The following is a 26,527-nucleotide window of genomic DNA, read 5'->3' as shown; positions in this document are numbered from 1 at the left end:
CATTAGTTTGGCAGTATTTAATGAAACTTATGGAGTAACTTTAATTGGGGGAGGGGGCGTTGTGTATACACAAAGGTATGTATATTTTCATTGTAAAAAAAAAAACACTTTAAAATTTTTTCTTTGTGTTAATTGTTGAAAAGATTTTTATAGAGCCAGTGATGTGAGGCTCTTTAAAGAAGTTGTTTCTTCCAAAGAACAAAGACGAAGCCAGGTAAACGACCTTCAAATTTCAGTGATAACATTTATTGGAGTTGTGCCTTTTCTACCACACTGGATTAAATGAGTTTGTCAAAAGTACAGTTTTGTTACTTTCTGAGACACTTCATCTGCCATTCTTTCCTCCACGTACCTCTGTAATACACATGGCCAACCAACTTCCTGAAACAGGTAGGTCTCCGGTTGGTAAAGGGCCATGCCCAGGCTGTTGACTCCTTTTCATATGTATATAGGAGATAATTCTGGAAAGGCACTAGACTACCTGGATTAAGCACTCTGTCCAGAGGGATAACACCAGGTTTTCCTTTTCCGCATCTGTAGGAAGGTTCAGGTCCTTGACAGAAACAGCTGGATGGCCCCAAATTTGCTTCAGTGCATCCATATGTGACAAAGGAAAACGAAGTCCATGACCCTGAAAAAGGATAAAATAGTCAAATAAAAAATGTATTTTCATAAAAAACTTCTATAGTTCTCAGTAAATCATCTTTGATAACCTTAAAATTAGGTCTTATAGGATTGACCAATTCCATATAAAAACTTAGACTTTATGAAAGCATCCTAGTTTATATAATAGTCATTTGAAACACTTCCTACTTATTACATTACACATTTCCTACAAGGCTGCAGGTCCCAGCTGGTATCTTTTAAAGTTGGGATATGTAGATCACAGAATTGTCTGACTTCATCATCCCCATGCAAGGGCTTTGTCAATTGTGCAAAACGTTAAGTCCACACTGCAGTCATAAAAAGGCACATTACCCAGAAGTCAAAGGTAACACATTCTTCCCAGGTACCACCAAATCACAGGAAAGACACTTTGGGTTGGAACACACCTCTGTTTCCTCATTTCCCATCATGTGGGTCTCTCTCCTATTCTTTAAGGAATGATAGATGTAAATCATCTTTTCCTGAGTTTCATCCTTTAAAAGAAAAAGGGGGGGAAAGCATTAAGTTGTCAACAAAATACTAGGAGGATTTTCCAATAATAAAAATGAACACCAAGGATACTGTAAAGAAACTGATACAAAAGGATGTATATACACAAACTATACCATGTATATATTATAACCAGATTACTATTTGTATGTAACAGTCACATTTTAAAGAGAGTAAGTGTAGCTGGGAGATCATCAGAAATGTAGTTTAATGAGAAAACCATTTACATATCAACTTAATCAATGAAACACTCAAGTTTGTTCATTTGATCCTAGCAGCACAGTTTTATGTCAGAATTTGACACTCCCAGTTAGATAAGCTGGCAATTTATAAATATCATGGAGCATATTACCAGCCATGGGATCTCTTAAANAGCCCTGACTCAGTCCTGGTTACCTGTTAGATAAGGGTCAAATACTTAGCCTGACACAGAATATCTCAAACTGACTGGCTATCAGAATAACTAGGATTTTTTATTTTAAGTAGGAATATGAGAGTGTAAACCTTTGAGGTTTTCTGTGTGTCTTATAAACCAGTCCTCTCCAGGTGTGGTTATAAACACACCTAGCTGTCCCAGACTCTCCTCCCCTGCTGTCATTTATAGACTATGTATCGAGATAGCAGATTAAAAGAAAGAGGGTAAAGCCCTAGGGCATGGGATAGTTCCCAAGGTCCTTAGCATTAGGTCCAGGGAGCTTTAGTAATAAATCCAGAAGCTCCAACCCAGACCATATGAAACCTAGGAATTTAAAATTTCTAAAAGTTTTCCAGTTGGGGAACTTGGGTGGCTCAGGCAGTTGTGCTTCCGATTCTTGATTTCAGCTCAGCTCATGATTTCACAACAGTGATCAAGGCCTGCATCAGCATGCCCAGAATGGAGCCTATTAAGTTTCTCCTTCTCTCTCTTNAAGAGAGTCAAGAAACAGCTGGTTTGGGGAACCATAGGGCTATGTGGCAAAGTTATAGAATGTCGACCTTCTCCAAGATCTGTAAGAGATTTTTTTAGAAGAAACCTCAACAAAGCCATATTCAGGAGGGGAGAGGGAGGTGCATGAACAAGGGTCTGCAGTTATCAGAGCAAAAGCAGTATGGCCTGAAACCAGGCATGAATCCCCGAATGCCCAACAGGCAGGCATCTCTGGCCTAGTGAGATCTAAGCACCATCTGACTGATGTCAAGCCAGGGCACTAAGTTATGGGAACAGACAGATACATGAAGGGGAAAAGCAGGGGCCGTATGTTAATTTGATACCCTGAGGCCTGCGATGGAAATGTCCTGAGAAAAGAGGAAACCTCCCCTCTGGATACTCACAGACTGATCCTGATCCAGCCCTACTGTGAGGACAATGTGGTCTTTAAACTGCAGTCTCACTGTGCTGTCCAACCTTGGTAACTGTCCACCTAGAAGACCCAGAGGGAGAAAGACCACCTTCACAAGAGGAAATCCAAGCTCAGTCTTGTCTGTGGATAAATCCAAATGTGGGGTACCCCCCAACTCAAGTACTGGCTTACCCCATATTTATAATGATGCTGAAATATAGTTTACATCCTTATGGAGCACATTCTCCCAGTACAGATGTTTAACAGATCAGTAACAATAGATGGTTAAGTGTGTTAAATAGATGTAAACAATATTGTGGAAGCATGACAGCTGTCACAATAGGGCCACCGTGCCTTCTGCACACAACACTCCCTTCCCCAGTTTCTGTCCTCTGCCTCTTGCTCTACATGTGGACCCTGGGAGGACTGAGTTCAAACTGCACCATCTCACCAACTACTAGTTGTATAATCATAGCAAATTATTCTATCCATGTAGGTCAAGCAGAGGATCATAAAAGCCACCTCCTAATAAATAAAATTCACAGAAAAAAAATTGTCTTTTCCAAATTGGATTTAACTTCGTGAAAAGTTAGCCACTAAAAACAGAGCCTTATGGACTCTAGTGGCTAAGACAAGGAAAAGCTTAGAGAGGATATTCTGCACCATAAGCTGATGAAAAATACATGCTGGTAAAAATCTTTTTTTTTTTATTATTAGCAAAAACAAATTCTAAACTTCCCCCAAAGACTGTACTAAAAATATAAACTAGAATCAATGTTAGAGGCAACCTTATAGACCATTTCAGTGGTTCTCAACTATGATAAACAAGCCATTTATAAAAATTAGTAAAAATGAGACTCTCACTCCACGGAGAAAGCACCAAGCAGCCCAAGATCAGGCCTGGAGCTCACAGCCGTGTGTCTGCTGAACACAGTCCCACTGAACACCAACGTTACATAAGGCCCCTCCTCTGTGAGAGAGCAAGACAACAAAACTGCTCCACAATCATGTCAGAACTCAGGCAAAAGCAAGAACATTGTCCCAATCTCCAAAATGACCAGGTCCCCATCCCGCTATTCCAGGAGGCAGCTCCTGCTTCACTATCTGCAACTTCAGCCTCCTTTCACTACTATGCCTGCAGGAGACCCAGTCAGACTCCCTACTTTCTGACAGCATCCAACCCACAGCAAAGTCCCACTTCCTTAACCTTCCTGAAAAATCACCTCACTGGAGCCCAAATCCTATAAATCCTTCCAACACTCTTACTGAGATGCCCCACGACCCCCAGCGGTGTGTGGTCTTCCCGGGTGCCACAAGGCATAAACCCACTTGTGCCGCCGCAGCAGTGCCATGCTGACGGTCTGCTATCACCGTCTATCCACAGTGTTAGGTCATCTGCAGCCTAAACCTGTCACAAAACGGTCACTTGAGACTTAGGGAAAGTTGGTGACCACCTTGGACATTCTTACATTTCACCTGTTGGTGGCAATATTTTACCCATCCCTGAGGTCATCTTGTTGGAATTAGTTCAGTGTTCAAGTTATTAAAACTTCCTGAAGATGATGAATACCTGAGGGCCCATAAATACACCTATTTCTCACCCACAATCACAAGGCTCTTTCTCCCCATCATGCAGGGATGCAGGATGCCTCAAGGTACAGCATGTCCTATCCAAACATAACATGCCAGAGACAGATCCAGACCCACCTGAATTCTACAGTGCTTGGGGCATCTGGGTGGTTCAATGGTTAAGTTATGGACTTTGAATTTTGGCTCAGGCCCTGATCTCACGCTTCGTGAGATTGAGTCCTACACTGGCTCTGCACTGACAGCATGGAGCCTGTTTGAGATTTTCTCTCTCTCTCCCTCCTTCTCCCCCATATAAATCTTATTAAGATGCTTCTTACTTTCTATCTGCCCAAAGAGAAGCCCATCCAGGAAAGCCTCAAAATCTCCCACTTCAGCCCCTGACCACCTAGAAGGAAAACAAAAGCTCCACCTGGCGTGGAAAGCTCTGATCCGTCTCCCATATAGTAAGGGGGGAGTCTGCTCGTAACAAAATCCTTCTTCATGTCTGCCGCAAGCAGCTCTCTGGTGCCCTCCAGGCGGTCTGCAAGGGTCCTCAGAAAGCCACTTAATTTTCTTGTTGTAACAGCCGTGGCTTCCACCTGCTGGAAACACAGAAGTGAGTCCTGGTCCAAACTCCAGCAGGACTTACGGCCCAGGTGCTGGTCTCCAAAGTAGTACAGAGCATAATCGCCCAGTACAGACACAGATCCATGTCACTTCTGGGGGTACAGGATTGGGGACAACCAATGTATTTAAGAATACTTGTAACCACTATTCATCATAAGCTGCCTTTTGTTTCCTCAAAAAAGATCAACTGTCAGGATTGACAAGAGGGATCCCTAGAAATAGGGGGCAGTCTCAGCTCTGCCTTTAGGAAAGTAACTCACTGTCCTGAGGTGACTGCTTCAGATAGTGAAAGTAACCTTGCTCAACTCAGCACTAATGCAGTCACCTCCAAACTACCCTAACAGTACCACTGTTCCAAACATAAAACATGGAGGCAGAGGGAAGCCAGGAACACCCCTGTACGCCAAGGATCGCCGGTGGGCCTCTCCTAACTGATCACGTGCAGGGAATCTATGGCTCTCCTAGCCGCACGTCTTACTTATTCAACCACGTGTTCAGCCAGCGTCCTCACAGTGCCTGCTGCTGCCACCGGGACCTATGGGAAGGGGGCTGACAACACCCTCTTTGGGTCCCACGTCATGTGTGGCACGACCCTCCTCTGCAAACCACCCCACTCTGCCATCCGCCCAGGAGGAGACGAGCTTGACTCCTGTGGGAGGAAGGATCCCGGGGTCCCTCGGAGGCAGACCACAGCTCCCGGCAGCCTGGGTGGCCATGTGTCCCCACCCGCCTTCACTGCTCACCAGGAGGAGCTGCCGAGGTATGCCAGCCCGGAGCTCCACATCTTCCTTTGCGGTGTCAAACACAAGCCCCGACATGGTGTCCAAAAGGAAATCTCCCCAGGAACTGGAACATGCACCGAGAAAGAAAACAGACCACACACAGAATTTACAAAAAACACTGACTGCGAGAGTAAATCCCAAAGCTACAAAGGGCATTCCAACTCCCATCCCCAGTCATCATGAGTTCAATTAATCTGATATGACTCAGCACAAAAAAAACTTTAAAAGACCTTCATCAATCACACAGCTTCTCTTTCCCCTTTCCCAGACACTCACGTGGAAAGTTAAAGGTGGGAAAATAGACTCTATTCACAATTTCTCTTAAAGATGCCACACAATCATATACAGTCGTAAAGTGGGAAGTTCAAGGGACTAATTTTTTTTAAATGTTTTCAACTATAACACAAGTGTATGAGAAGGGCTTTGTAGGAGATTTTAACAATTACAGGACATAAAAAAAATTTTATGTTCAAAAACTCCAGAAGAAATACATTTAGGGTAACCTCCAGATCCCTAGACTGTATAATTATCTGAACTGTTACACATGACATTTTCCTTTTTCCCCCCAATATAGAAGATGGGCACTCTTCCTCAGTAAAATATCCAACATCAACAATTTCAAAATAGTTAATTTGCAACTTGTTAAACTCCAGCCATAGTTTTACTGGACTATAAGGGTAGAATCCAGTGGCCAAAAATAACATCTAGGGTTGAGCACTGATGTTCAATTACCTGTGCTTTCTCTGGGGCCATTTACCATTGGCTCAGTCCCAAATGTGTGCCACTGTACGGAACACTCTGTGGGGCTGCTCTCTTTAAACATTTCTTCGCTGTTTAAAATTTTCCTCAGTGTCGCCAGATTTCAAATTGCTGGCTATGTGCAAAATGGAAATTCACAGTATGACTTTTGCTTCTCACCCACTAAGCAAAATTAACACTTTTATGCTTCCCTTCCAAAAAAGTGGCAAACGAAGACAAAAGCCACATAAGAGGCACTTTCCTTACGACATCCACCATTTGGCCTCTTCACCACTTTATAACTTCATGTGACACCCAACCTAACATCTGACTGAGTGAACCCCCTCCTGGGGACCTTCACCTGCACAAAAATAAGCTCTTCTTCTGCAGGGTCACAGATGAAATCGTGTGGCAGAAGCTCGTGAAGGCATTAACTGCACTTAACCAGAGCTCTGTGCTCTTATTTAAGAGTCAGTATGGATCTTGGGTCTTTCCAGAATGTAAGGTTAATACCTTTTGAGGGGTTCCCTTAGGTAAAATAGCCAAATTAATCTGCTGCTGTTCCACAGAGGTCCCAAACATTCCCAACAATGCTGCCCTTAAGAGGTGTTAGGAAAAGCCCCCCAAATCCTCACCCTGCCACACACAGTGCCTTCAATAGTACCAGGACCAAAGCACAGGGACATCTCTGGGAAGCAATGGTTCTTAAGTTACACTTGTCCCATTCTAGCTCCAGCACCACCGATAAAGGCACAGGTTAGAGTCTGACCCAGACACGTCACGTCCCCAGCTGACCAGAGAAGGCACAGGTGGGACCCAGGGACAGCCCACCGGATCTTCGCTCTTGGAACTGGGAAATAGTTTAGCAGAGGTAAGAGCTATTAAGTCAGTGAGATAAAGGGAGGTCAGACAAGTAACCTAATGATGGCTTATGATGAGTCAATGTAAGGAGTAAACAGAAGGTGAGGAAAGAAAATAAGTGGAAAACCAATTACTAGAACACCAGTTGGGGGCAGTAAGTGAAATGCAAAAGACAGAGGATCACAGAAATGGAGAGTAGCTGAGTAACATAAATGGCAGGACCCCGGAAGCTACATGGCCATTCATGGGACCAAACTGGCTGTCAGGCTCCGAGGTACTTTGAACCCACAGTGAACTTCTGGTTCTGGCCTCCCTGTGGCTGGCCCTTCTCCACTTCCTATAAGCCCACTCCCTCAATTGCCCCCACTCTTCTTAAGCTGGCCTTGGTGACACGCATCTTCCTAGCCACAGTAAGAAAGGCATTTTTCATAAGCTTTGGCCTTCTACTTGTGGGCAAGGACTGCACTAACTTCAGGCCAGGCTCCAGCTAGTTCCTCTGGGAAGCCTCAAACACAGGGGTTGACTTCACCCGGAAAAGCCAGATGAGGAAGCAGAGTATCCTTACTAACTTGTTTTGCAAGTCATGGCTTTGAAGGTAGGAGGGGACTTGGCTGTCCGTTGGGACTAGAATGCCTCTCCTACTCTGACCTGCTGACCCACCTCTACTTACTCATCCTCTGAGATTCACTCAGCTTGGGTGTCAAGTCATTCCTGGAGCCTTCCCGGATGCCCCAGCTTGGCCAAGTGCATTCGTTCATACTGCAAGAGTCTCCCCTGCTAACCCCTGGTGGAATCTACCCCTACTTTCAGAGTGCACGTTCTCGCAAAGCCCCTGCGTTCCCAGCAACTAGCACAGGCTCTGGCGCCTGCAGGCTGCAATACATTCACGACTTTTAACGAGATCTGGACTAGCAAGGTCGCTGCTGTTAGGAAATCACTCACAGGGAGTGCGCTTCCGCCCGGGTCCTGTGAGGAGGCACTCAGGGAAATAGAGCACAGTTTTAATTAGAACTGTTTTCAGCACATGTGCTTTTAGGTCTCACTGTTCCAGACTTCCTTTCCTACTTAACTTCATGAACTTTTATAAAAGCTGGAAACCTCAAAAGAGATCCAGAGGGTTCAATGGATAGACTTTCTGTTTGGGGTGATGAAAATGTTTTGGAAGCAAACGGGTGATGCTTAGACAATGTGTGAATGTAATTACTGTCACCGAATTGTACACTTAAAAATGGATAAAGTGGCATATTCTAGGTTATAAATATATTTTACTGCAATAAAAAATTTTTAAAAAGAGAGAGACTACACGTCCAGCCTGGCATCACTAACACTGCCACACCCATGGCTATCGTTCTTTCTTCCCAAACTTGGGAGCCTTTCCTGGGTAATTCCCAATGATCAGGGTGTTCCCGGGAAGAAGCCTCCACGGGCCGATGGCAGGGCGAGGACTCTAAAGGCATATGGCGTTAGCGAGGGAGCCTGAATGCAACCCCTGAGACTGGATAAGCAGGACAGTAGTGGCCCACCCCCTCATTCCCGTCCGTGAGCAGCTGCCACGGGCCACCACTTGACCTGCCCTGGGACCCGAGGCTGGGAGGAGGGTCATACTTGTTCTGGTAAGTGCTGATGGTCACGTGAGTAGAGTGGGCCAGCCCCGGAGGAGTGTCCGCTTGATGAATGGTCCCTCTGGGGAAGTACAGCAAATCACCCGGCTAAAGGAAGAAAAAGAAAAGGGAGGAGGGACTTAATAAGGGCGATGTCTTCTCAATCCTTTGTCCTAAAGAGAGAAAAACAGGCTCTGACTTTCAGTTCTCCCTTTCAGAAACCTCCTTTTTAGTGATTCTGTATGCTGGGCTCCTGGGGTCCCGCCAGTCTAGCTTCACTGTGCCTGTGAGCCTGTCACTGTGAACCCCAGTCCTGAAGAGGCTTTCAGTTCCCCAAGTCACTTTCTTTATTCACAGCCGAGACCAGTTACCCTTGAAACTGCCCCCAATCCAGGGATCACGCAGGTGACCTCCTGTGTCAGGGAAGCCTGCACTCTTCCTCTCCACCCTTTGAACAGTCCAGTGGTCAAGAGGAGAAGCTTTAGAGTCATACAGACGTTGCCATTTACTGGTTAGGGACCCCAGAAAATTATTTAGCCCACCACAGCCTCAGTTCCTTCACCTGTAAAATGGAGGCAGTGGCCCAAAATGCACAGACTTATTTTCAGGACTAAAGGAGATGCCAGGTGAGGGCAGGTGCTGGTGCTGTAAGTACCGCTTTAGCTGCCACTCCCCCATCTTCCATTGGGAAGTCTGTAAGCTCTTCCAGGCAGGGTCGAGGTCCGCTGTGTGTTCTCCAGAGCCCAAACTACCAAAGCACCGGTGGCCAACAGAGGCTCATTGAATGTTTGGATGACTAGATGAAAAACCACGGAACCCTTCACTTGGACTAAAACATCTAGATGTGACTGAAGATGAGTCCCTCTCGCGGGCAGCTGAGCCGTCTCCACCCTGTCCTAGGTCTCACTTAAGCCGGGGGACAGGCATATCTTCCTAAATCACTCCTGAAGCTACATCCTCCCCAATCCCCCCTAGGCGAGAAACATTCCATATAGCAGTTGCCTCAAGAGAGGAGAAGCAATCCTAGCAGCCACGCACCTCCCAGCTGCAACTGTGGGAAGCACTCTGGCTCCGGTTAAGAGCAGGGGCCCAGGAGGTGTGGTTCAAGAGAGAGCAGATTAAAAAAATAAACCTTTCCTTAATGTTAAGATCTTCCTTAAAAAGAATCAATATACAATTAAATATATTCATAAGGGCTATCCTGGTGGCTCCTTCACCCTGAATGACACCAAGCTGACAGGGAAATTACTACTTGAAGCAAATGCTTGACTCACAATTACAGCTTCATTTGCTCAAGTGTCTCTACACCACCCTCCAAATGAGACCTTCATTCATTCATTTATTCATCCCACAAACATTGGATTCACCCCTCTCCATCTTGCTCCCGTGCCAGGCATCATGCTAGGCCCTGGGGTTAGAGCATTAAACAAAGACCTGCCCCTTTGTAGTTCATTTGAGATGAGAGGACACATTTGAGTAGAGAGAAGAGACAATGAATACAATCAAAACATTCTAGTGGGGCAAGACAGAAAACGGCAGTAAATAAATAATGTCAGGCAGTGGTAAGCACAATGAATACAAAACCAACAGAAGAGGGACATGAATGACACATACGGAGGTGGTGGGCAGGGTGTGCCTTGGGTATGAGGTGCCATTTTTATCCAGGATGGGCACTAAAACCTCACTCTGCTAGACATTTCAGGTAGGTCTTTAGAGAATGAGCAAGCTAAGTGACTACCTGGGTAGAGGATTCCAGGCAGAGGGAAGAGCAAGTGCAAAGGTCCTGAGGTTAAAAATGTGCTTGGGTCAATGTGGTAGGAAAGCAGCGAAGGTGGAAATGATGGGAGGTAAAGGGAGAAGGCAGAAGACAGGCTGGATTACAGGGCCTTCTGGCCTATTTTAAAGACTTTGGCTTTTATTCCAGATTTAATAGAAAGCTACTGTAGGGGGGCGCCTGGGTGGCTTAGTCGGTTAAGCGTCCGACTTTCGCTTAGGTCATGATCTCGCGGTTCGTGGGTTCGAACCCCGCGTCGGGCTCTGTGCTGACTGCCAGCTCAGAGCCTGGAGCCTGTTTCAGAGTCTGTGACTCTATCTCTCTCTGACCCTCCCTGCTCATGCTGTCTCTCTCTCTCTCTCTCTCTCTCCTAGAAATAAATAAAAATATTTAAAAAAAAAAAAAAAAACAAAACTACTGTAGGTCTGGGCAAGGGGTACAATGGATCTCAAAAGGATCATTATGGTTATGTCAGAAAAGTCTGCAAAGGGGATACCAGATAGGAGGCTTTTGTATAAATCCACATCCAAGGGTTTTGTCTTGAACACGCAGGAAAATGTGACACATTTACAGAAAAGGCGGCTGGGGACAGCGGGAAATGGGAGCTTGCTTTGCAGAATATTAAATTTGTGACACCTTTTATCTTTTTAGTGGAGACATTAAGTAGGCAGTTGGATAGAAGTTTAGAGATGTGGGCTGGAGACAGAACATAGCATTGCAAATACATCAGTCTAGAGGAAATTTAAAATGATGGGAGTGGGTACAGATTGAGGAAAGAGGCCCAGGAAATAAACCCTGGGACCCTAACGTTCAGAGGAGCAAAGACTGAAGACAAAACAGCCAAAGAGAATGAAGAGGAACAGCCAGTAAGCGGGAAAGAGAAGCAAGAGAGGCTGGCGTCCTAGAAGCCCAGTGAGGAAGGTGGGAGTGGCCCACTATATCCAATGAGGCTGACAGGAGGCTGCTAAGATGGGGACTCAGAAGGGGGTGCTTGAGTGGCTCAGTTGGTTAAGTGTCCAACTTCGGCTCAGGTCATGATCTCATGGTTTGTGGGTTCAAGCCCCGTCAGGCTCTATACTAATAATGTGAAGCGTGCTTGGGATTCTCTCTCTTCCCCACTCTCTCTGCCCTCCCTGATCACTCTCCATCTCAGAATAAATAAAACTTTAAAAAAAGGAAAGATGGGGACTTGGAGGTAAGCACTGTACTTGACAACGTGGTGGTCCCTGGTAACCTTGGGGAGAGTGGTCCTGGAGCAAGAGTCGGGGGGACTTGGGGGGAAGTCTGCTGGGAAGAGTTCCCAGGAGAAGGAGAGAAGACTGGGCGGGGTCCCCGAAGAGGTCTGCGTCCTAATCCCCAGCACCTATGGATATTTAGGGCACCCAGAAAAGATGAATTTAATGCTGCAAATGGAATTAAGGTTGCTGAGAGGGAAACTGTTCTGGGCTATCCAGGCAGGTACAACGTAATCACAAAGATGATTAAAAGCAGAAGAAGGTACAGGAGGGGAGAACCGAAAAGATGGCAGCATGAGAAAGACTAGGCTCTACGTTGCTGCTGGATTTGCAGATGGAGGAAGGGCTGTGAGCCAAGGAATGCAGGAGGTCTCTAAAAGCTGGAAAAAGCATGAAAATGGATTCTCCCCTAGAGCTTCTGGAAGGAACAGTCTTGCCAACACCTGACTTCAGCCAAGGAAAACCAAATCCCTTCTGGACTGCTGAACTGCAGAACTAAATGTGCCTGTTGTTTTAAGCCACTGAATTTGTGGGAATTTGATAAGCAGCAATAAATGTACTGACATATAGCCTTCTCTTCCAAGGAATTTCACTGTAAAGGAGGCATCAAAACCTATCTTCCAGGGGCACCTGCGTGGCTCAGTCAGTTAAGCGTCTGAGTTCGGCTCAGGTCATGTTCTCACAGTTCTTGAGTTCAAGCCCCACATTGTGCTCTGTGCTGACAGCTTAGAACCTAGAGCCTGCTTCCAATTCTGTGTCTCCCTCTATCTCTCTGCCTCTCCCCATCCCTCACTCACATTCTGTCTCTCTCTCAAAAATAAATAAACATTAAAAAAAACCCTATTTTTCAGTTCTTAACCACCTACAAGGTAAATATTATGCTCTCCTTTTCAATAAAGGACAAACTGAGACTTACATAAACAACCTGCCCAAGAACCCACAGCTCTTAAGTGACCACAGCTAAATTCAAAACCAGGGGTGTCAGACCCCAAAACCATAGTGGTGCTTCCATCACAGGAGTGGTCTTCATCCCAAGACCCCAGGTGTGGTGATGTTCATGGTGGCCTTGATGCCCACCCTACCCAGAATGACTCAGCTCTTCTGTTTCATATACTGGACATTTATGCCAAGATTTCATTTGAGGAGCTTCGGTGATTTAAAATTCACATGTATATACAGATGTGCAGTTGGGAAAAAAACCTTACGGTACCCGATGCTTGTCTTTCGCCTCCTAGAAGACTCGGCTGCTCTTAATGAACTGAGGTCTGGATGAGTGTGACTAACAGGCATGGCTCCATGACATCCCAGCCTCCCAGCACCACCTCACAGAACCCACATCACCTGTACCCGAAGACCACTATAAAGACCAACTTTCTAGGGTAGGGCAAGTCGGCTGTCATCAAACTAGGTAATTCATCCTGGGCCTCAGAGACCATGGACAGCTTAATCTTTGGCCTAAAAATAATCAACCAAGAGCCTACTCAACACGCTTCACCAAGAGCAAGGGTTGGTGAACTCTTTCTGTAAAGGGCTCCATGATAAATATCGGTTCATGGGCCATGTGGTCTCTGTGGCAACCAGCCAACTCTGTGGGTGCAATGTGAATGGACCCCTAGACAGTAAATAAGGATTGCATATGGCCTGTTCCAGTAAACTTCATTTAGAAAAACAGGAGCAGCCATATTTCCGGCCCACACACCATAGTCTGCTGACCACTGACCAAGAACTAAAAAAAATGAAGGGTACCTTTATTGTATCTATTCAAATCTCCTGTAATGTAAGCACACATCCTAAAAGGGATATTGTTTCTCCCAGGCACAGGCAGGCAGGCAAACTTTAAAATCAAGAAGGGTCCATAAGGCACTGAGTAAGTATAACTAATGATAAATTCAAGACACAAGAAATGCAAACACAGTAACTATATTCAAGTATATCAGGTTGGTAGACTCTTGGAATGGTTTGAGCTAACTATGGTATCATAATTCAATATATAAAGTTGAATTAAGGGGGTGCCTGGGTGGCTCAGTCAGTTAAGTGTTCTCCTTCAGCTTAGGTCATGACCTCATGGGTTTGTGAGTTCGAGCTCTGTGTCGGGCTTTGTGCTGACAGCTCACAGCCTGGAGCCTGCTTCAGATTCTGTGTCTCCCACTCTTTCTGCTCCTCCCGTCCTCATGCTCTGTCTCTCAATAATAAATGTTAAAAAACAAATAAATAAATAAAGCTGAATTAAAGACCTATTTTTATCCCTCTGAGATTTTTTTTTTTAATGTTTTATTTATTTCTAGGAGAGAGAGACAGCGTGAGCAGGGGAGGGTCAGAGAGAGAGGGAGTCACAGACTGAAACAGTCTCCAGGCTCTGAGCTGGCAGTCAGCACAGAGCCTGACGTGGGGCTCGAACCCACGAACCGTGAGATCATGACCTAAGCAAAAGTTGGACGCTTAACCGACTAAGCCACCCAGGCACCCCCCTCTGAGATTTTTTTCTCAGCAATCTCACCTGCTAGGATTGGCTATGAGTCCACTCAACCTAACTGCTCAAAGATAGTCTCTTTCTGTAGCAAGACACCAGCGAACCAGCCACCATGATCAGGCCACCTGGCTTCCTAGAGTAAGATTCCTTAAGACCTTTCACTATTACTATTTTTCTGGTGGCTACATGCAGGGGGTAAGGAGGAGCACAGAGAGTCTACTGTACAATCAGAAGGAGAGTGAGTCACACTAGAATTCTACCAACAAAAAAACTAAGTCCCCGGCTGTGCTCTGCCTAAGTAAGCCACAGTCCAGTCCTGACTGCTGTCTTAGATTTGGTGAAGCTGCCCCAGGCCAAACTTTCCACTTCTAAGTCAGTGGTCACCGAACTCATAGTCCATCCCTGTGGAACCTGGATTATATTTGGAGACAGGTTGTTTGGAAAATGAACGTAACATTTCCTTAGCAACATTTCCTTACAATTCTACGAGTACAAACACCAGGTCTCCTTTACAAGTTGCATGTGCTCAAGAGTGAGAGCCACCCTCCCCCCGCCCCACCATGCTCTTGCACATATTCCCAAGAGGACCATCACACAAACACTCAACCCCAAACCTGAACTTGTCTCAGGCACAGCTGAGGGTCCCGTACCTTCAGCGTGAACTCGTGGGCCGGCCTCCCGATCCTGTCCTCGGCCTCCACACTGTACTCCCGGGCCAGGGGCACAGTCGGCTGGTACAGGCGCCAGTGCTTCTCTCCCTCCAGCTGCAGGATGAAAACCTACAAAGAGCCACAGGACCCGGGAGTGTCAGCTTCTGGACAACTCCGGAGGCAAAGCGGTTCTAGGGGATTAGCGCCCCCAAGGGCTTAGATGAATTACACATTCCAGATGAAAAATAAAAATGAGAGGTTAGTGACGCCTTTCACTCTGCACTTGAATAAAAGTTGCCATTACTGGTTTTCACTTTTAAAAACAGGTCATTGTGAACCTTGATACTGGAAGGATATTCATTCTTTTCACTGTAATAAAGCCTCACTGGGCTTTTTATATCACACTATCTCCTTCCTTTGAACCTTCTATCAGACAGCTGAAAGCCCATAATCTCTGAGGGGAAAGCCAAGTTTCAGATATTACTCAAAGTGCCTAAAATCCTGAATACCATCCTTGAAGATAGGAAAACTTCAAGTTTTTTATTCTTCATTCAGCCAAAGATATCTTAAAGCGCTGTTTAAAATATTAAAAACAAACAAAAACAAAAACTTCGGGGAAATGTATTGCTGTCAAATTGCCTTCAGAGGAGGAAAAAGGGGACTTTTTTTTTTTTTTTTTTACTGATAACTCTGTGTTCATAACCCTGTATTGGTATGAAAATAAAACTACGAAATGCCCAAGCCAGAGAGTTAACTTGTTTGGCAGCCACGTGAGAGTGAAATCAACACTTGTCAAGGTGCCAGTGCTTAAGTGAAACCATGACCTTCATTCAAGCTACCCCAAGATTTTCACAAATGGAAAAGATTATCTATTTCTGGCAGCTCCAGAAAAAGGACAAAATGAAAGCAGATGTAAAGATTACTTGTGACCTCACTTTGTTAAAACCCTTATGTTGTGCAATTAGAGAAAAAGCCAATCATGCTTTTCTGTGGACAGACTCAATAAATACCTGTTTTGTAGGAATGTGTAGCTCTTTCTAGGAGTAAGGCTGAAAACCATCTCTCCTGTTTGAGAATGAGCAGGAAACCAGTGTGGTGAGATTAATCTGGCTCAACAATGAGGGGAGGTCAGGATCCTGAGGCCACACAGCAAGAAAGGGCAGAGAGCTGAACTGAACCCTGACAGCTAAGCCAGGCCCACAGTGACTCCTTTCCCGAGTGAACAATTTTCTTCCACTTACCTCAACATCATCATAATGGGGTGGGAGGCCCTGCGATCCTGCAGGGGTTATGTACACATTCGAGCCAACCAAGGAGCCAAAGTAGCATTCTAGCTTCTCCTGGATCCTCCAAAGTTCATCCTTAAGAAAATGAAAGGAAGATGGGAGAAGTGGTGAAAAGCATATTGGAAATGAGAAAAAGGACATGTTCTTATTAACTTAGCAAGTCTTCATCATGCAGCTATTATGTTCCGCATATCCGAGAACTCAGCAGTGACAGAGCCGAGGCCTGTGCCCTGGAGAACCTTCCATCCTGGTGCAGACCACCACAGAGAAACGAGAAACTGGCAAAGCAGGTAATCAGGAGTCATGCAGGAGTTTAAGGAGGTCAATGACATGATCTAATCTACATTTTTAAAAGCTCACTCTGGTTATTGTGCCGAGAATGGCCTGGAGAAAAGCGAGAGAGATCAGTCTGGAAGCTACCAGGGCAGTGGCCCAGACCAGAGATGACCAGGGTGGTGGGGGAGAAGCAGAGAGAGGTGATGCCCCCTGGAAGCAACACCGGCAGAGCCTGAGAGGCACCGAGCACAGTGGGCTGGCGGAAGGGGAAGCTACTCAAACCTTCCTGGCTTCAGATGGGCAATCAGTGCCTGGTTCCACTTACTGAAATGGGAAAGATTGGTCAGAAAAGTTTTCTTGCAGGGGCGAGGGGGAAATGTGTGCAGGGAGAGTTCTACATTGGTTCCAGAGAGAGAGACAGAGAGAGAGAAAATATGAATCCTAATTTTCCCAAGCAGATGAGAAGGGAGGTAGCAATTAGGCCACGTGGATATTAGCGCTTCTTCTACGCCAAGCCCTGTTTCTAAGTGTTTTATATATACTGGTTACATAAGTCCCCAACAACCCTGTCTCACAAGGTGAGCACTATCATCATGCCCCGTTTACAGATGAGGAAATCGAAGCATGAGAACACACAGCTAATAGACAACGTGGCCAGGATTTAAATCCAGGCAGCCTGGCTTGAGCACTTTACCCATGGCTCTGTAGTGCCTCTTTTGGAATGATCTTAAAGAAAACACAAGTCACCTAGTAGGACTTGAATGAACATTCAAGACTCCAAGTCTCAAGTGTATGAATGTACAGTGCCTGACACACAAAAGACACTAAAATGTTATTTATTTATTTTTGAGAGAGAGTGTGAACCCACAATCAGGTGAGGGGCAGAGGGACAGTCCCAAGCAGGCTCCACTCCGCCAGCGGCAGCACAGAGCCCCATGTGGGGCTTAAACTCACAAACCGTAAAATCATGACCTGAGCCGAAACCAAGGGTCAGACACTTAACCAGCTGCCCCACTAAAATGCATTTTAAAAAAATCTGATGAGTAAACCAATGACCACAGCTTAGGAGTCAATCCTACAATTTGACTGAAAAAGGACCTACAGTATTAAAAGTATCAAGTGGGAAAGAATTAGGTCAGTATGAAAAAAGCTTTGGGAGACAGTCTTTATAAAGACTACTGGGCTACTCTATTTATAGATCTCAAGGGTTCTACTTAACAGAGGAAGAATAATTTAATGGCTTCTGCATAGCTCCAAAGAGTTAAAAGAGCTCCCAAGAAGCCTAATTTATACCAGGGAGGGGCCAGCAGGACCTGGCTCTGTAATTGCATTTATACAGGGACTAGAACCATTGGAAAAACCAAGGTGTCTCTTTCTGATGGCTTGAGAGGGATCTCAGGACCCTGTGAGTGACTTTGGTCCCCAGCTCAAGCATCTGGGTCTGTAATTGATACGTATATGTCTCCTTTCTTGTTGAAGGTTACAAAAATCCTATCAATTGCACAATTTTCCCATTTCTCCTGGACCTTTAGCTTCTGAATCTGCCAAGAACAGCCTAGTAGAAAGAGATACAAGGACAAGGCACCTCAACCCAAGTTGTAGTTACAAACTAAATGACTTTAGCTTCTTTATTTGTAAAACGAGGACTCGACCCCCTTGCCCCAAAGTTGTTGGGGAACACATAAAACAACTCACCTGCAAACTTATTTATGTTGCAAAGCGTAAACAAGTGTTACTGCCTCACCAACACTGACTTAGGCACAAGAAGTCCAGTTTTAATTCAGGACTTGCAACTATGTCATCAGGAGATGCCTAGGAGGATCACAGAGCAGCAAAAAAGGAAGGTGGCAGCCTTGCCCCTGGCTGCCTACAACCTCCTCTCTCCACGGACCTACTCACAGAATCAAAACTGAATGCACTTGCTAAGACCAGAAGCCCACAGGTACACCTAAAGAAAGGCAAAAACACCCATGCCAAAGCCCTACTACATTTCAAATAACATCTTTAAAAGTACAGTATGAAACTGCTGCACATTTGGAGTTGGAAGTCCTCACTTAGCAGCTTAGAAAAAGTCACATCTCTGAATTCGTTTTTTTTGCATGTAAGATGGAGACCATAATGAATGCCCCATTTAAAGTGTCTGTTAGAAGGCTCAAGAGAATACAAGTATTTGGTAAATTCACCCAGACCTTACACAAAGAGGGGGTGGGGGGGAACAAATTAACGGCTTTCTGATTCCTCCTTATTTACTTCCAGATCAAGTAGAATTATAAGTTGTGCACATTCTGAGACCCAATAAACAAGGCACTGACAGTTCACTCCACAGTCTCTCAACGTAGCCAGTGATGAACCACCTCTAGACTTTGTCTATCCTGATATTAATATGCACACTGCTAAATACAAACATAACACTAATCCTCCTCATAAAATATTTAGAACCCAGACTCTACTATAAGAGGGTGAACTCCTACAGCTCCTATAGGTCTCTCAAGTGGTAGAAAGAGAAAAAGCAGGGTGTAACCCAGTGTAGCCTGGGGGCTGAATTTAGACTGAGAAAGCTCATCCTTCCGACTTCCATAAACCTGGCCAAAGAGCAGAGTCAACAGGGCAAAGCAAATACAAGTGTTTGGCCACCTGGAATCAGAGAGGAGAAATGTACAGGACCTAAGAGATGAGCAGAGGAGAGCTGAAGAAAATCCTAAAGTATGGGAATGACAGCCAATAAGGACACCATACATATGTCAAATTATAACTTTGTACTGGTTTGTGACCAGATCACAATCAACTTCACTGGCCTTTTATGTTCATAGTTATTAGGTATCTAAAACCCACTTTTTAAGAAGTGTTGCTTCTAACCAAGATAAGAGTCAAGGACTCACTGAGAGAGAAGCACACTGGTGTCCACATTTCCTGAATGCAAATCATGACTTGGTCTGGCACATGATCTATAAATTCTTTTTGGGTGTTTAGGTCAAAAGGCTGGCAACCCAGAGACACTTCAACTTCTTATGATTGCAGGAGATGGCATACCTGGAATGAGGACTTGTACTGAAACATCTAAGAGTACTTATACTTTTTCTAGACACAAACAGGTTCAGGATCCTTGATCCTCCTAAGAGAGGAAAACACATTCACTAGATTTGGCCAATGGGCTCTAACAAAGCAAATGAGTTCAGTCATCAGAAACATTACTGGTGACTGATGACAAAGTCCCAGGATCCTCATCCCATCACAGCCAGAATCCTCAACAGGGAACCTCGGGAACCACTCTCCTGCTCCTCCCATGCTGCCATTTTGGTTCAGCCATGGGTCACGAAACAGGACTTCTGAACTCAGAATACACCCTCAATCCTTCTGGGCTACTTGTTCATGTAAAGATCCCAAGCCTCTACAAAAGCAGATAAGCTATAACTGCATTTTATAAAGCAGAAACTGAGCAGAGAGGAGGCCAATTATTTCTCGGATGTTAATCACTGATACAGAATAAAAAAATTAGCCAGTCTTCCAGACTTGCAAATCACAGCTACCCTCCACCTATGACTGTCTCCCCAGGAACAGTTCTAGGACCCAGCTCCCCAATGCCACCTGAGTGGCTGTTAATAAGGGGGAAGCCTCCTTCTTGAACATGCATCTGGTAGTTGATCTGGTCACAGCTCTGAAGTTTCTACTTAGCTAGATGTCAGCAGTAAAAGGAAGTAACTTCAAGAAGAAAATGATCACCTTGATATGATCACCTTGACGCTATCATGCCTAAAATTATAATGACAGGACAAACCAAATAGAAATGTCTACTATATACCAAAACATAAACCAACCCAAAGAATATACTCCTGGAAGTGTAATGTTAATTTATAAATTTGCAATATAGTTTTTGCAGTGTGATGACACCTAATCATGTCCACCTGAGTTGTAGGGCGATTCACTAGTTTAGCCAAAAAATAGCACAGGGTCTCCTAATTTGGAATGCATTTAAAGAGCAAACATGAGATACCTCTTCTCAGACTGGCAGGTTCATCACAAGCTCATCCCTGAGCTGATCTGTGGCCAAATGTTAGCACTTTAATACATCTAATGATTCCATAATGGGGAGAACCTGTTACCTTAAATCTCTGAGGTTGATGAAACTGAATTGTTGCCCTTTTCTGATCAAAATCTTTTCTCAGCTGAAGAAAGTGTGCTTTGCCATCTTTATTTAAAACCTTCTTCTTCCCATTGACACATCGGCAGACATTAATGTCTCTTCCATAGTACATACCCCGGCTGCATAGGCTCTTCAGATCTGACAGCCTGAACAGGGACCGGTAATATGTGGCCACTGCAGGGTCATCTCTCTGAATGAGAAGAGGCTTCTTCTCCCAGAATTCCCTGAAAAAAATATCTGTCTTGATGGGTGAGATTAAACTTTCAAAGAGATCACTGGGGCTTTCAAAATTTAAAGTGGAGGAGGGTTCTCCAGCTGCCTCTAACTTCACTTGCTTACAGGGAACTGACCCCTCTTCCTTCCCATTCTCTGTGGGCTTTGCTTTCTTCGGCATCGTTCTGTCTTCAAGACAAGGCAGTGAGGAGATGCACCTACCAGAGAACAAAGCACACATGGTTAGGTTCACTGGGAGGGCTGGTGTTCATGTTAGCAGATCGCGCACATACAACTTGTGTGGCCACGCCACCTTCCTGAGAACTTGGAAGTGAAAGCCCTTTCCTCTAGGACGGGACACAGCCTTAATCCAACACCACATCTTCCAAGAGAGGATCCAGCCTCAAACACCACTCAGATTACATATTCATCTAAAGGAAAGCATGTTTTTCTTGTGTATAAGCACTAAGTCATGAAAGTCGTTGTTTATTAGGGAATATAAGGATCTGAAATTAAATAGTTCAGCCACCTCAGCAGTTCCTAGTCACGGTTTTAGCCTGTGGCTGTTGACACAGCAGTCTAAAATCTTGAATTTGGCTTCAATCAGCACCAGGTCCCAAATCTAATTAGATGTACTCTTGAGTTACAGGCACTTGCTTCAGAGAACTACAACAGGGGCTCACAGCCAGGTGCTCCTTACCATAGCACCACCCCCACCTGTTAGGAAGGCAGCCAAGGTGCCCTGGGCCAGTGGTGTCACCTGGTGGCTGGAGCAAGAAGCTGCCTGCTCCCAAGTCTTCCTCACCAGGTGAACCTTATCACTCTTGATTCCCAGCTTTTTCCTGAAAACTGCTACTTTATCAGAAACTCCACCTCCATTAAAAAAAAAACAAACGAGTTGAAGACTGCAAAGTAAAGGCTAAAGACAGTTATACCCCATGTTTTGAAAGCTTTAACTTTTAAATTAAAATAAGACACAATACCACCATCACCTAGATGATGTGTTCTAGAAATGCCTTCTGCATTTCTAACAAGCTCCCAGGTAACGAGGCTTTAGTTGGTCCATGCACCACATCTGAGGAGTGACAATCCCAAGCACTGCCACGCCTCTCTCAGAACTGTCCCCAAACCACAAGTACCATCACACTTATAATAATGTAGGTGTCTCTCACCTGGGGTTCAAGAATGGTATTTCAAATTACATGAATTTTCAGAAACTGCAAGATCCTATTTCAAAGTGTGTGTCTACATCTCTATTTCTATATATAAATATATATTTGGGTGGGGGCACACTGCTCTCACCAGATTCTTAATGGCTAAGAACCACTGCACTTATAAAGAACAGTTTTTCCCAGAGACCAGTAACTTATTCATAGATATTAGGGTTTTCTGTTTTGTAGGACCGGCCGAATTTATTGTTTTCTGCCCTTTTGTTATTGTAACTAAGCTGTATTTCAGCTACACTGTAGACTAAGTGGAATTAGTGATCTGGCCTGGCAAGTAAGGATCTGGAACACTGTGTTACACACCGCAAAAAGTAATTTATAAATGAACCTTTGGAACGCAACCCAAATATACACTGAACAATTTAGGAAGTGGAAACATCAACATTTTCAACTCCAGCGCCCTCATTTCAGCTGCTAAACTTTGTACCGACAAACAGCTCAGATCAAGTGCCTTTGGTACGACACACAGGACGGAAGTAAAAAACAAATACAAATTGACACTAAAAGCTTGCATTCGAGGACTAACGCTTTACCAAAAAAACAAACGTTGGTGTTGGCTATGTCATCAATGAGACATATTTTCTGAAAATGTTACCCATGCTTTTTAAGTTTCCCAGACCAGTTTGATTTCTCAACTAAAGAATCAAGGCTTCCACGAAACAAAGTACTGCTCGTACTTGGAACCCAGATGTGAGGCAGAAACACAGGAGACACGAAGACACAGTCAGTAAAGAGCACGGCTCGTGCAGAAGTTACCAGCTATCCTTTGAAGGACCCGAGTATGGCTACTGTCTGAGAAGTCAGATTTCAGGAGCATTCCCACCATCTTTAACTGATAAGAGTGACTCACTGTGCCTAAACTGTTGTGCAATGTGGTTTATAATGAACACCCGTCTTCCTTCTGGGAGTCTGGAACTTCGGTAGGTGCCAGGCAGAGGGTGTCGATGTGGTCAGCCCCCAGTAAAAACCCTGAGTTCTGACTGTCTGATGGGCTTCTCTGGCTGGCAACATGGCACACGTGTTGTCACAACTATTTGCTGGGACAATTAAGTACCTGGTCTTTTGCTATAATATACCAGCTGTGAGTCCCAGTAAATCACTGAACCTAAGGATGGTCTTAGAGACCCCGATACACTGCTTGCTATTTTTAAAGTGTTAAGTTGGGGGCACCTGGGTGGCTCAGTTGGCTAAGCATCTGACATCAACTCAGGTCATGATCTGACGGTGACTTCAAATCCTGCATGTAGCTCTGTGCTGTCAGCATGGAGCCTGCTTCAGATCCTCTTTCCCCCCCACTCTCTGCCCCTCCCCTGCTGGCACTCGCTCTCTCGAAAATAAACATTTAAAAAAAAGTGTTAGAGGCACCTGGGTGGCTCAGTCGGTTAAGCGATTATGCGTCCGACTTCGGCTCAGGTCATGATCTCAAGGTTCATGGGTTCAAGCCCCGCGTTGGGCTCTGTGCTGACAGCCAGCTCAGAGCCTGGAGACTGTTTCAGATTCTGTGCCTCCCTCTCTCTTATCCTCGCCTGCGCATGCTGTCTCTCTCTCTCTCTCAGAAATAAATAAAACGTTTTTTAAAAAAAGTGTTAAATTGGTTCAGAAGGCTTGTTACCATTAAGGTACCCTATAATGAAAATGTAATTTCATATTCAGCCACACATCTCTTATCTCTCACAACTGGTCAGTTTAAAATTTATTTAAGGGATGTGGATGGACAGCAGGAAGATGCTGCTGAAAGGCTTTTCTTTAAGCACAATTTATGACTACAGTATAAGCACATTCACCAGGAAGTGTGGTTTAACAAAGTGCACAAAATACTGAAGCCAAAAATAAAATCACTTAAAGCATTTTTCCCATCTATAATCACTAACACAATAAACCCAGCACTGCATAACAAACGGTTTTGTTAGAATATAAATTTCACTATTTATACTGCCAAAAGTTGCATCATTTCTTGTCTCTCTACATTCATATTGAAATGATTTAAGGTTCAGTTCTTTGGAACCTGGCTTAAAGATTACTGGGCAAACAAACAATTTCTGATTCTCACACTACCCATATTGTTAAGACAACCATTCTTTTTAACAGCTTTGGGGGGTGGAAGGGAGAACAGATGACACACCCTATCACTTTACACATGTAAAAATCTTACCATGCATCACAATTTCAGAAAAAGTAAAAAAGTGAATCTTTTAGAATCTAAGAAATATAGGGGCACCTGGGTGGTTCAGCTGGCTGAGCATCAGACTTCAGCTCAGGTCATGATCTCACAGCTCCTGAGTTCGAGCCCCACATCAGAGTCTGTGCTCACAGCTCAGAGCCTAGAGCCTGCTTCAGATTCCATCTCGGTCTCTCTCTCTCTCTCTCAAATATAAATAAATATGAAATTATTTTAAGTATCTAAGAAATATAGTAATGAAACAAGAAAAACCTTTCTCTAAAAAAGTAAAGCCAATAAGGTCCTGCCCAGAAACCTCACAGACCACCCAAACAGAAGTTAAATATTTTTATAAAGCTACAGGGAAAAAAAGCAGGCTTTAAAAAAAGAACTGGTGGCTTTTAAAAAAGCACTGGCCTGGGTGTCTCAGTGGGTCAAGTGTCCCATTTCGGCTCAGGTCATGATCTCACGGTGCACGGTACATGGGTTGGAGCCCTGTGTCCAGCTCTGTGCTGACAGTTAATAGCCTGGAGCCTACTTTGAATTCTTTGTGTGTGTGTCTCTCTCTCCTTCCCTCTCAAAAATAAATAAACCTTAGAGGCGCCAGGGTGGCTCACTCTGATGAGTGTACGACTTCGGCTCAGCTCATGATCTCACGGTCTGGGGGTTCCAGCCCCGCGTCAGGCTCTGTGCTAACAGCTCAGAGCCTGGAGCCTGCTTCAGATTCTGTGTCTCCCTCTCTCTCTGCCGCTCTCCTGCTCATGCTCTGTCTCTCAAAAATAAATAAATGTTAAAAAAAAAAACAAAAAATAAACATTAAAATAATTTAACAATTTATAGAAATAGCAAATCATGGTATACACCTGGAACTAATAGGTTATATACCAATTATATTTCAATTTTTTAAAAAACAAAGGTTTCCAATCTGAGTTGACTATAAGCATTAAAGTATAAAAAGATTAAGTCAAAAGAGTCACGGTTCATATTTTACTAGCTGCCCACAGATTAAAAAAAAAAAACACCAACTGATCTAAACAACTTTGAAGGATTAAAACTCTGCAATAAAATCGCTATTGATATCCATTCTATAGCCAATAAATATAAACAGAGCCTTTATATCTTTAAGTGTTCTACCTTCTCTTCTGTAGTAATATTCACTGACAAGAAGTCTTTGGGGGAACAGCTCTCTGCACAGTCCCAGAGGCCTAGCACAGGATGGGGCACATAGGTCCCCAAGAAATGTTTGCTGAATGAATTATCTTCCTTTTTCATCATCCGTATATAATTTTTGAGAAAAATCCTCAAAAGCCTTACACAAAACAGAGCTGGGAGGAAAACAGATTATTCAGCGGGGGTAATTCTGACGGCAGCTGTAGCCAGGGTATTCACCCGCACAGTCAGAGCTGAAAGGCAAATTAGCCCTCAGTGGTTATTACCAACCGGAGGGAGATGCATCTCTACCATCTTCAGAGCGGTGTTCTACAGTGTAGTCACCAGGAACGCTTGGTCACCTGCAAATTTCTAGGCCCCACATCACGCCTACTGGATTAGCGCTTCTTGTGCTGAGTCCTAAAAATCTACCTTAACACAGTAAAGACTCCACAGGAATTTTAGATCCATTAACATAGAGGATGATAGTCAAATTCTGCTCAATTAAACACATACACCTGACAGAAATATTACCTGTAACTCGGTTGCCTCAGCTGATCTAAAATGTTTTTTATGTTTATTTTTAAACATATATTTATTTATTTAGAGAGAGAGGGAGGGAAAGAGAGAGAATCCCGAGCAGGCTCCATAGTCAGCACGAAGCCCGTTGGGGGGGGCGGGGGGAGAAGAGTTGAACCCACTAACCCTGAGCTCATAACCTGAGCCGAAATCGAGTTAACCCACTGAGCTACCCGGCAGCCCTGACCTAAAATATTCCTTTTCTGCATAACAGAAACGTTCATCCGGAGGGAAAACTGATTCTCCTGCTGACCTAACGCTGTGATTGGCAGTTATCCGTTTAGTTCTATTGTAAAAAGAAAATAGATTTTAACACATTCTTGTCTTACGGTGAGCACAATGTTACAAAGCATGAGGCCAGAGAAGCAAAAACCATCCAAGCGACGGTGGCAGAGGCTGGGTAGGTCAGGCTCCTCCATTTAAACGCGAGTCCAATGCAATCAACGGCCTGGCGCCGAATTTACAGCGAAATCAGGGGACTCCCAGGCCCCTGCTTCCTCAACACTCCGTGAACAACCCGGCCTCGCTAACCTGTTGGACAACCCACAGTCGGGCTGCCGACTAGTAACACTTGCTGAGTGAACTGGCAGAGGGGACTGTAATTTTAAAGTCAGGCTGGCACAAGACAGCCGCGGCTCCCACGCCCCGCAGCCCGGGCAGCCGGGCTCCCAGCTCTAAAGCCTGTCTCTTAGGCCCGACCTGACGCCAGCAGCACAGC

At 44.7% G+C, this 26,527-nt stretch overlaps 1 protein-coding gene across 6 annotated transcripts; it reads right to left on the bottom strand.

Annotated features, from left to right (window-relative positions):
* Positions 1-224: 224 nt before the first annotated feature.
* On the bottom strand, positions 225-26,527 carry RIOX2 (ribosomal oxygenase 2). Of its 6 annotated transcripts, none has more exons than XM_077774948.1 (10): positions 26,509-26,527; positions 20,444-20,915; positions 16,023-16,142; positions 14,782-14,910; positions 8,657-8,760; positions 5,414-5,516; positions 4,474-4,645; positions 2,467-2,555; positions 1,053-1,139; positions 225-631 (listed from the first exon to the last, which is right to left on the bottom strand). In XM_077774948.1, exons 2-10 carry the CDS (start codon positions 20,876-20,878, stop codon positions 473-475), a joined length of 1,398 nt encoding a protein of 465 aa, XP_077631074.1. In that variant the 5' UTR covers positions 20,879-20,915; positions 26,509-26,527; the 3' UTR covers positions 225-472. The 6 variants fall into 6 exon arrangements, with proteins under 6 accessions (XP_077631074.1, XP_077631073.1, XP_077631075.1 ...); XM_077774947.1 differs by lacking the exon at positions 26,509-26,527 and adding an exon at positions 24,142-24,271; XM_077774949.1 differs by lacking the exon at positions 26,509-26,527 and having other exon boundaries at positions 20,444-20,721; positions 20,824-22,158.

Source organism: Crocuta crocuta, unplaced genomic scaffold (assembly GCF_008692635.1).
Source record: "Crocuta crocuta isolate KB4526 unplaced genomic scaffold, BGI_CrCroc_1.0 scaffold6, whole genome shotgun sequence".
NCBI classification, from domain to species: Eukaryota; Metazoa; Chordata; class Mammalia; order Carnivora; family Hyaenidae; genus Crocuta; species Crocuta crocuta.
The sequence above is the reverse complement of the archived record's forward strand: the minus strand, read 5'-3'. Positions and strand labels throughout refer to the sequence as shown.

What these genes read in the sequence shown, in the direction of transcription:
- RIOX2 (XM_077774945.1), bottom strand. Translation starts at nt 20,938, where the DNA reads ATGTGTGCTTTGTTCTCTGGTAGGTGCATCTCCTCACTGCCTTGTCTT. An exon ending in ATCAGCACTTACCAGAACAA is followed by an intron (nt 5,517 to 8,656) that starts GTATGACCCTCC and finishes TGCATGTTCCAG; the next exon opens with TTCCTGGGGAGATTTCCTTT. An exon ending in ATCAGAGCTTTCCACGCCAG is followed by an intron (nt 2,556 to 4,473) that starts GTGGAGCTTTTG and finishes TGGGTCTTCTAG; the next exon opens with GTGGACAGTTACCAAGGTTG.